Below are 10898 nucleotides of genomic sequence, written 5' to 3'. Positions count from 1 at the left end.
TTTACGGTTAAAAGAGACGCTGCCTTGGGTGTAGGTGCATTCACTACGCACAGGTTTGCACTGTAAAGAATATGACCGGAGCGCCAGAAGTGAACGCGCACCAAGCTGCAACTCGCTTGGGGACTGCGCGTTTCTGGGTGCCGGCGGGGCACGGGGCAGCTGCCCAGACCGGCAGGAAAGCACAGGGCAGCCGCAGAGCCGGGGCGACGATGATGAAGGAGCAGCCCCGGACGAGGAGCAGCGCTCCCGTCCCGCCGCCGGACGGTCCCGCCCGGCCAAGGGCGCCCCCCAGCGCGCGAGGCGGGCGCTGCAGGCAGCGACCACCCGGGCTCCGCGCTCCGGGAGCGCAACCGGCGCCGCCGCTCCTCGCACCGGCCCCTGCCGCCCCCATCGCACCGGCCCCTGCCACCCCCGCGGCGGCTGCGGCGCCCCCGCCGAGCCGCACCGCTCCCGGCAGAAACACCTGTCCGGCCGCCGAGCGGCGATGAGCGCCGCAGCCCCGCGCCGGCCGCTCCTCCCGGGGGCGGCGGCGGGGAGTCTCCCGTCGGGCCGCCCGCGGGGCTCGGGGCGCTCGGGGAGCGGGACGGGCGCGGGCGGCGGCGCTCGGGGCGCTCCTGCGCCCGCCGGGGGTTCCGCCGGGGCGGGCGCGGCGGCCGCACCTGCGGGCACTGAGCATGCGCGCGGCGCGGGGCACGCCGCGATTGGGAGCGCGGAGCCAGAGTGGGACGGAGCCGCCGGGAGCCGCTCCATGGGAGCCGCTCCATGGGAGTTGATGCCGACGCTGCCGCCGCCTCGGACCCCGCGCCCTGCGAGGATCCAGCTCCCGCCGGGGACTCCCGCCGGCAGCGCGGAGTCTTCTCCGGAGCCGCGGGCTGCCCGGAGCCGGGCATGACCGGGCGGGCGGCGGGGGCCAGCCGTGCCCCGCTGCCCCCTCGCCGGGGGCCGGGCGGAGGCGGCGCCGCCGCGCTCCCTGCCGCGCCGGGGGTGCGCCGCCCGGCCGTGCCCTGAGGAGCCGCGGCGGCGGCGGGGGGACGCGGGCGGCTCGGCGGCGGAGCGGCCGCGGGACCGGCGGCGGGGCGCGATGAGGGCGGCGGGGCGGCGGCGGCGGGGCGGCGGGGCGGGGCGGGGGCTCCGCCGGGCTTTCTAGGACGCCGGCGCCCCGCACACCCACCATGGATCTGCTGCTGTTGGTGAACACGAGCCTGGGCTCCCCCAACGAGTCCCTGGCGCTGCCCCCCGCCTCGCCGTCCTCCTCGGCCCTCCTGCAGCCGCCCTCCCCCTACTCGCCGGCGGCCGTGGCCGGCCTGGCGGCGGTGGTGGGCTTCCTCATCGTCTTCACCATCGTGGGCAACGTGCTGGTGGTGATAGCCGTGCTCACCAGCCGGGCGCTGAGAGCCCCCCAGAACCTCTTCCTGGTGTCCCTGGCCAGCGCGGACATCCTGGTGGCTACCCTGGTCATGCCTTTCTCCTTAGCCAACGAGCTTATGAATTACTGGTACTTCGGCAAGGCTTGGTGTAACATTTACCTGGCGCTGGACGTGCTGTTCTGTACCTCGTCCATCGTCCACCTGTGCGCCATCAGCCTCGACAGGTACTGGTCGGTCACACAGGCGGTGGAGTACAACCTCAAACGGACACCGCGGCGGATCAAGGCCATCATCCTCACCGTGTGGCTCATTTCAGCCATCATCTCCTTCCCGCCATTGATCTCCGTGTACCGGGACCCTGAAGGAGATGTCTTTCCCCAGTGCAAGCTCAATGACGAGACATGGTACATCCTTTCTTCTTGCATCGGCTCTTTCTTTGCCCCCTGCCTCATCATGGTGTTGGTCTATATCCGCATCTACCGCGTGGCCAAGCTAAGGACCAGGACCCTCTCTGAGAAGCGAACGATGCCAGAGGGGTCCTCCCAGACTGAGAACGGCTTGAGCCGCGCTGCCGGCGGCTGCACGTCCCTGAGGATGCAGCTGGGAGAGAACGGACATTATTCGGCGCACCACTGGCGCAAAGCCTCTGAGCTGGAGGACATTGAGCTGGAGGAGAGCAGCACCTCAGAGAGCAGGCGGAGGCGGAGCCGGGAGGAGCGTCGCCGCAAGAGCAAGAGCCAGTCCTTCTCCTACTCGTACTCCTCCAAGCACTCCAGTGGCCGCCTGTCCCGTGCGAGCAATCGCTCCATGCAGTTCTTCTCCTACCGCCGCCGCCGGAAGCGTAGCAGCATCTGCCGTAAGAAAGTTGCCCAGGCCCGGGAGAAACGCTTCACTTTTGTGCTGGCTGTGGTCATGGGGGTCTTTGTAGTTTGCTGGTTCCCTTTTTTCTTCAGCTACAGCCTCTATGGTATTTGCCGGGAGGCATGCGAGGTCCCCGAGACTCTCTTCAAGTTCTTCTTCTGGATTGGGTATTGCAATAGCTCCCTCAACCCAGTCATCTACACCATCTTCAACCAGGACTTCCGCAGGTCCTTTAAACACATTCTTTTTAAGAAGAAGAAGAAGAACTTCCGGCATTGAGCTGGAGGGATGGATTTGCCTCGAGCAGGAGTAGAGTTAACAGAGAAGGCTCAATGCTGGAAAAGAAGGGAGGGGAGAGAACGTGGGGCTTGGGTTTAGGGAGCGGGAAGAGGGCTCGCCCCCTCGCAGGAGCAGGAGGATGCTCTGGGGGACAGGGATGGTGGCAGGGGAGGATGAGGGCACTCACCACGGTACGGAATGGTGACATGGAGCTGGGGAGCAGTGCTGGAGTGTGGAGGGGTGAAGGGGGAGGGAGTGACTGTGTTTGAACCCTGACAGAGGGCACGGGGAGCCCACAGAGCAGAGTAGGCTGAGACACTGAGTTTGGGAGGCAGTGAGCTTTCATGGGCTCTGGAATTTTGTGGGGAAACAAAAGGAGACATCAGAAGGAGAGGGTTAAGTGGCAGTGGTGGTGGAGATTTGAGTATGTATAAATAGGGCAGCTGGGGCCTATGGTGGGTTTGTCCCAGTAAGAAATTGGCTTTTACTGCTTGTGTGGGCAAGGAGAGTGCAAAGTACCAGGCAATGACAGTGTTTTGAGTTATGAAAGGATTTAAATGTTTGCCAAAAAACCCTAAAGAACAATCCAAACTCTTTTCTAAATAAACCTTTGTACTGTTAAAACCTTCTGAATCATGATTTTGCTCAAGGGATGAAGTCAAACAAAGCAAGGGGTTTTCTTTTCCTTTGGAGGGGTCTTTGCCTATAGATCTGGATGGGAAATATTTTTCCTATCTTCCCATAGTTTTTGATTAGTCAGTGAGACAAATCCAGGAGTCTTTCATTTTATCATTAAATATGAAAAAGGACACATATACCCCATGACCTCATTTCCTTCTGCTGGATCACCAGGCAGTAAATTCCTGCTCCATCCTTCTCAGATCAGTGACCTAAGGACTTTGCTGTCCTGGAGCAGATAGTGAAAAAAAAAATATTATGGTGAGCTTGCCTAACATTTTTTGAGATAAAATAAAAAAAAAATCAAGTTTCCACTTCTATGTGCCCAGGGGAACTTTTCCTCCCCTTTTTTTTAGTCTCCCTTCAAAGGCTAATCTCAGGGCTGGATGTGTGCTCCTTATTCTCAGGCTGGCAGTTGAAGGCATTCTGATATGCAGGTTTTCAGAGGAAGAGCAATCACCCCACTACTAAGGTCTTTAAATCCTTCATATTTGGAGTCTTAGAGCAACTAAATCCTTTCTATTTATTTTTTAATGAGAAGCGTACATTGCAGATTGTCAGCGGTGTATGTGAACAAATCTCAAAAGGAGGTGCAGCCGTTCCAAACCTTTGATGTTAATGTTGCTTGCTTTCCCTTCTTCTGTTTGCATTTCTACTTTATGATTTTAGAGGATTTTCTTGGGAGGAGAGGCAGAAGAGGGGACAATAGTTTGAAAAGTTATTAAAGCAAACTGTATATCCCATGGGTTTATAAAATGTCATAAACTGCAATGAAGAAAATGAGAGACAGGCACTGGTGTCTGCATTCATCACTGAATGCATACCAAATGTAAGAGTGAGCTTAACATTTACATCCCTTCTTCAGCTGTGCAAGGTGTGTATTCTGTACATGGAGTAAATACTCCTCCTTTCTGTGTTTATCACTCCTTCCATAGGCAGCAGGATTTGGCATCTGCCTCAAATGCACCTTTCCACAGCAAACAGTTCTTGGAGAAAAAAAAGAGTGAAATCTAATGCCATATAACAGACTTCTTAAAACAGCTGAATAGAATATATGAAGGAATCATCAGATATCCCCCTCCTTACTCCCTCTATTCTGTCTGAAAGGTGTCTGTAGCCTCTTCTTGTGAATTCTCTGTAGCATAAGGAAAAAAGATAGAGCAGTCACTTGGTTTCATTAGTTTTTCATAATAAGCATTTGGTTCACTTAACACTGGCAAAGGAGATTGTCAGTGGCTGAGGTTCTGGTTGTTCCTTCAATAGGCAGTTTAACTCAAATTCAAGTGGGAGTTCTGCTGAGGTAGGGATTAGATGATTGCATCAAATGCATTAGAAGTTTGCTGGATTTTGCTAAGTAAACAACTGAGATATTTTCAAAGTCCTAAATCTGTAACTTCTTGAAATAAGGCTCAGAAAATGAAAATATTTGAGCTTTGTTTAAATAACAAACGGTTTGGTACAAATGCATACCTGAGACAGATAAAGGAGAAATAAAAATAGCAATTGAGAGGACAAAATTACAAGCCATTTCGCTTTTGCAAAACAGAGAGTTCTTATTAAAGTTAAGTCAAAAAGAGCTGAAACTAGCTCTTATTATTTGTAGGTAACAATGTAGCTAAAATTTTCAGGTTTGTTTACTCTGAATAAACTATATAACCACCAGAGCAACCAAAGCAACATATGGTACCTGGCTACTACCTCTGAGCTCCTGGACAGCTTCATTAGAGGTGCCCATTCCTGCCAAATCAAGGTCTGCTTCTCTCACTTAGTGTTCCCTTAGAGGGGTTTCCCAGTCTGCAGACTCACAGTGGTTTGTTTCACGGTTGCACTGCTTTTGAAATGAGCTCTGTGGCCTGCAAACACAGTCCTTCCCCCTCTGTTTTCCTGGTAGAATTCAAGTAGTCTATGGAAATGAAATTCTGACAGATTTTAGTGGGCATAAAATATATATGAAATGACTGATGTGCCTTAAAAGTAAGTTCTTTGCAGTAAGAATATTCTGTGGTCATTATAAACATTAAAGAAATAATGCTTCTAATTTTTTTTTCACTTCCAAATGTTTTAAAGGGATTGATGCAGATACTGAATATCTATAAGCAGCAACATAGTTAAAACCAGGGTATTTCTATGCTTTTAATTTTTCTCGTCACAGTTACTCACCTGATTCAATGTCTCAAGAGGGTCTTATTTCTTCTGAGCTAAATGAAAAGTAATATTCATTAATAAAGATGTGCAGTTTATACCCTTTTAAGTGCATTTCCCTCTAAATTAGTCAATACAGACGATTTCTATAAAAATTGTTTTTAATGTAACTACTGAATATGCTTCAAGTAAAATGGGACTGATTTACTTTTTTTAAATACAGTGGTCTCTTATTACTTGTAATAGCTGAAGACTGGAATTTGTAACATATTGTGTGGTGTTGACTTTCCATAAAAAGTTTTCAGCTCTGCTACTCACACTGTGGTTGTGCTTCGACTGTAAGCTGGCTAATAGTGTTTACAGGAGAAAAATAGTCTATGCAGCTTTTGCTTAAGAAAAAGGGAGAAGATATGTGTAAAATGTGCTGAGTTGTTTCTTTGATCAGATATGATAAAATGGTTGAAACATCACTCTCTACTGTTGTGGAAGAATGAAATATTGCTACTAAGCCATATCGATTTTAGCAAGTACTTGATCTTTAACTCTTCATTTGCTCATTTCACCATGAAGAAACATTTCTGTCATTCTTAAGTGAGATGTTGATGTTTCATTTTCAATTTTCTGAGCGGTGCTGTTGTTGGCTGGGTATTGAAATATCGAACAGTGTAACTTAGCTGGGATAGGAACTCAGTGCTGCTGTCCCTCAGCCACCTCTGTGGGAGTTTTGCGTGAGAGAGAAATGCAGAATTAGCCTCTTCAGGGCTTGAGGCAGATGGAAGGGGCCTTATAAATAGGAGATTTGACAGGATCACAGCTTTAAATCATTGTCTGAAATAAGAATCAGGCCCTTGTTGTTGTTCTGTGCCATCTCTGTTCACAAGAGTCATGTTGCTGCGAGAGCACTGGTGGTTTCTGACAAGCAGGTCTGAGATGAAAGTCTACATGCAGCTTTGCGCACATTGGCCTGTATCATCCTTTGTGAGTAATCCCAGAAAACTTGAGTGGAATTTACTTGTGAGTCAGGAAGATACTCACAGTGGGCAGTGACTTTAGGAGCTTCCTCAAACGTTGGCTCCTTTTTAGTAAACATGCCAGAGGAATTTAAGCAAACGCTGTGCGTAAATGTAGGAGAACAGAAGGAATGCAATCCTCTCTGCTTAACTCTTGACTACTGTTCAAAACCATAGAAGATGTGGATGAGGGGTTTTTTGACTGTATATTTTTAGTATGAGCTGTGTGAAGAACATTTGTGACTACATCTGTTTTCCTGAGAAGAAAGCTGTTGGTCTGTGAGGGTTGGTATTGGCTAGAATAGCATCTGAGAATTGTAAGGATTTTGCAGGAACTGTTGGTAATGAAATCCATTTCAGTAGAGGGTTCTGACCCTAAACTATGACTGCTCTCTAGAAGGAGGGAATATCTACAAGCTGTGCAAAAGGAAGACCAGACGCTGTCTGTGAGTTTGTTTTTATGGTTGCTCATTACGACATTGTTGGTGAGCAGAAAGCAACTAGATGCTTCAGAGAAAAAGCTCTAATTTGGAGGGGGAACAGTGCATGAGGAAATGGCTACCCACAACACTGAGGGAATTCATATTTGCATGCCTTCTTTCTACTGTGGAGAGGTAAAGTAGAGAAAGCTGCCTTCTTCATTGCACAATATGCAATGAAAAAAGCTGCCTTTTTCATAACACAATGTTTATTTGTGTTCCAGATCTGTGGGTCACCTGGGCCACACAAAAGGTGTCACAGGAGAAAGCAGAGAGAGGATTGCTCACTTCAGTGTTCAACACCAAGCTTAAATTTGTCCTTTGTCCTTGAAATTAAGCCAAAAACACAGTTTGGCACTTGGGCCCAAAGGCTATGCAGCATCAATAATGGTACACTGAATATAGTCTAGTTTTAGCAAAAAGCATCAGTTCATATTATACACCCTGCACATCTCTGTTCCAGGGCAGAAGTAGGAGAGTCTGACACTTAAGTCATGTGAGAAAGGAATAATCAGCACTTTGAAGAGTCACAGGTGTATTGAAAATATACCTAGATCCAATTCTGATAACAGAGCTGGCTTTAGTTTTGTGTTTTGTGGGTCCCAATCACTTTGAGCTCATAAGAAAGAACTGGGGAGGTAGAAAACAAGGAAGTAGTCGAAATGCTTCTTCTCAAGGAAGCAGAAAGTGGCAAATTGCTCAGGGTCGTGTTCGGATGTTTATTGCAGCCCCACTCCAGTGGGGCTGGGAACAGTTACTGGGTTTTGTGGGAAAGGCTGAGGTGTCTTCCACTCACAGTGACTATCACACTTGATCTGAGCTGAGGAAATATCTACAGCTGGTGCATTGCCTGGGTTTGAAGTGGCAGCCCTTAGAGTGCAGCAGAAGATGTTTTAAGTAGTTTATCTCTCCTCTGGCACATGTTCTTCACTATCCCAAACATTTTTTAATTCAATTGCACAAGAGTAGATAAGGTAGAGAAAGGTTGTCAATCTTACAGAAAAAAAAAGACAAAGAAGGATGGAAAATAGTAGGTAATAAAACCCTGTGTCTTAGTCCTGACATAACACCTTACCATAATACCAGTCTTTTTTCCCCCACTCCCCTTTTCTTTTGGAAAACAGAAATTCATGCAAAACTGCAGAAGCTTATTTTAAATAGGCTATACCAATGATACTGTTTACACTAGAAAAAAGAGCTTTTCTGTCAGTAAGTAGCCTTCTGTTGTAAAGCGATTTTCTTTACTACACTTGTCTGAAAAATCTAATGGAAAGTAGATCAGCACTTAATTCAATTTGTCTATATGTGCCTCTCTTAACAAAAATGCTTTATTAATGGTCCTGAATGTAAAGGACACAAATGAAATGTAGCTGCCTGCTACATCAAAATCAATTAGTTGTGTTTCAGCATTTTTGTGAACAGCAGTCATTCATTTTGCATGATGCTCTTTCCTGATAGCTCTCTGCTGACAGAGAAAGCTGTTCACCCTGTTGTCAACAGGAATAAGATGAGGATTCATATTTGCCTCCATTAGCTCTGTTAAGTGTCCTCTAATACACTAAAAAGCAGGCTGCTAGAGATAGGTCTTCTGGTGTGATGTCTAGAAAGTGACACGGATCAGAGAATTAACAACCTGACAGGTTCCAAGATGTACAGCACCCTTAATTGAGAGGCTCACTCCAGGCTGCAGGGACATGCTTCACTTGGTTTTGTTCTCTATGCCTTTGACCCAACATTGCAAATTATTTGCTCAGTAGTGGAACATTTTCAGCACACCATCCCTTTCAACCTCATCTGCTGGAGTAAGAAATTAATACTGAGGTCTCCCACTTCCTCACTGAGTGCTTTGGCCAATAGACTATTTATATAGGTGATGCAGCTAAAATGCCTTTCCTTTTGGCACATAAATGTTTTATTTGATCGAGCTTTTTATCTTTCACTAGACTAACACTCTTGTTCCACAAGGACATTCTCTATCTGGAAAGCAAACACATGTCAAATACTTGGAGGAATATTAGAAATCCTGAAAAACCCCAGCCACTCCAGGTAAATTTTAAAAGAAAACACCACAGCTGAACTAAGAAAAAGGCTTAATCTTGTCTCTGGTGGGACTGCCCTATCTGAACCCCCCTACTACTCTGGTGTGCCTCTGACCACATTTGGTGCAGTGTGTGGAGCTGTTCTGTTGGCCCCCTGCAGCTGTACTGAGAGGAGCAATTTCAAGTGTCCAGCAAAGATTAGAGAAGTTAAACACATGCTTATTGAATCATTTCACATTATAGCAGACACTCTCACTTTGGCTTCCTGTTCCCTTTTTGCACTCTTTAAATTAGCCCTTGCTTCCAATGTGACTGCCATGCACAGCCCGTGCTTGCAGTACCTTACATCCAGTGCCTCATGTCTGACCTACAAGGGGCTCATGAGACCCTCCTCCTCCTCTCAGCTGTGCTGGAAGGGCTCTCCAGAAGACTCTCCATGAGTCTGTGCTATATCTGAGTACCTGGAGGAGCAGGAGTTACTGCAAGTTCTTGACTGATTCCAAGCCACGCTGTTTTATCACCGGTAAATGCTTGTGTGCAGAGTTTCAAAGTGTCTATAAATGTGCATTCCCTGAGGTTGGCACTGATTTGTTTACATAAGCAGCAATTTCTGTAGGTAATTAAAGGGAGAGTTTTAGTCAATCCATCAGATACTACTTTGGATGTGCCACATGGAACATCAGAGAAACATGATGTGTTGTTTCAACAACACAATTAGCAATAGAAGTGATTAAAGATTCCTGGATGGCATGTTTTTTCTGTAAAAAAAAAAAAAAGAATGCAGCTCAATGAAATCTGATTGGTCTTTAAAGAATGTGTCTGTTTTACCCAGTGAATAATGGAAACCAGGAGACCTTTAATCAGCTTCTGGGAGCCCAAGTGCTGGCTGGCCTGGCTGCTGGGTGAGGTGCCAGGGAGCCGAGACTTGCAGGCTCCTGGGCTTATGGACACTCAGCTGAGCTCCATTATCACAGCATCTAAATGCTTCAGAACTTCTCTTATACTGTCTGTCTATGCCTTGATGCATTAAGGAGTGACTGCTTTTTTTCCTGATGAGGAACTAAAAGATTAATGGCAGTTAGGTAGGTAGATCATAAAAACCTTCTGGTTTTTGTGGATCTTTCCAGTTGCAAGCCCATTATTGACTGTCAGGCCCTTGCTAAGCTCCAAAGTGTACAGTCTCACCTGTACTTTAAAGTTCTGCTTCTTCTCCCTCTGTGATTGCCATAGGCCCACAGAACTTGCACACAAATCCCACCAGGTTACCCAAACTCAATGTGCCTCTCCTTTGCTTGTCCCCACTGGCAGGGAGCTCATGCAGTTTGGATATTGCAGAATAAGGAAAAATGAATGTACCACCTCCACTTTGTGGGGGCACAATGATATTGCTGCCATTTCTTTAAGGTCTGTGGTGTTTTAGTCACCAGTGCTGGATTCACACTGCCATTTCTGGGTGCCTACTTTTACTGTGTGTTGAACAAGTACCCTCAGGGCATAATTGACCTATGTCTTATACCCCAAGGGAGTGGATTTTTTATCTACTCCTGGCAAAGTACAGAAGTCACAAATACTACCTAAAAAATAAAATTACCAAAGATCCCTCCAAAACTAGTCCATTGATACAGCTAATCTCACTTATGGGTTAAGGCTCAAACTCATGTAAATTTAAAAATAAAGAAAAAATTATAAGCCCAGGGATCTTACATATCTCCCATTTCTTTTAGTGCAGGTCTCTCAGGATACAATCTGGATCACTAGATTCTACTTTTCTCAGACTTTGAAGGTCATCTCCCTTGAGGTCACTGAACCTATATCTTCAGTAATGCAGAAATTTCCTGGAAATTCCAATGAATGTTTGAGAGTCAAGAAATAACACACATGATTCCAACACTAGGCAGGATGAACTCCCTCTCTGGAAATGCTGTTGGGAATGAACATTCAGGGCTGGGCTATGTATATTTATCAGGCAAAATTATGACTATAGAGGGATCTTGAGTTCCAGGTGAATGTTTTGTACAGAGGAGGCTTCCTGACAGTATTCAC

At 47.3% G+C, this 10898-nt stretch overlaps 1 protein-coding gene across 1 annotated transcript; it reads left to right on the top strand.

The window, feature by feature from the left end:
* The first annotated feature begins 1130 nt into the window (after window positions 1-1130).
* ADRA2C (adrenoceptor alpha 2C) lies at window positions 1131-3448 on the top strand. Its single transcript, XM_058024496.1, has one exon. The coding sequence runs from the start codon at window positions 1173-1175 to the stop codon at window positions 2505-2507; it is 1335 nt and encodes a 444-aa protein (XP_057880479.1). The 5' UTR covers window positions 1131-1172; the 3' UTR covers window positions 2508-3448.
* The last annotated feature ends 7450 nt before the right edge of the window (window positions 3449-10898 follow it).

Source organism: Melospiza georgiana, chromosome 5, assembly GCF_028018845.1.
Source record: "Melospiza georgiana isolate bMelGeo1 chromosome 5, bMelGeo1.pri, whole genome shotgun sequence".
In the NCBI taxonomy this organism is placed as follows: domain Eukaryota; kingdom Metazoa; phylum Chordata; class Aves; order Passeriformes; family Passerellidae; genus Melospiza; species Melospiza georgiana.
Note: the sequence above shows the minus strand (reverse complement) of the source record. Positions and strands in the feature narration are given on the sequence as shown.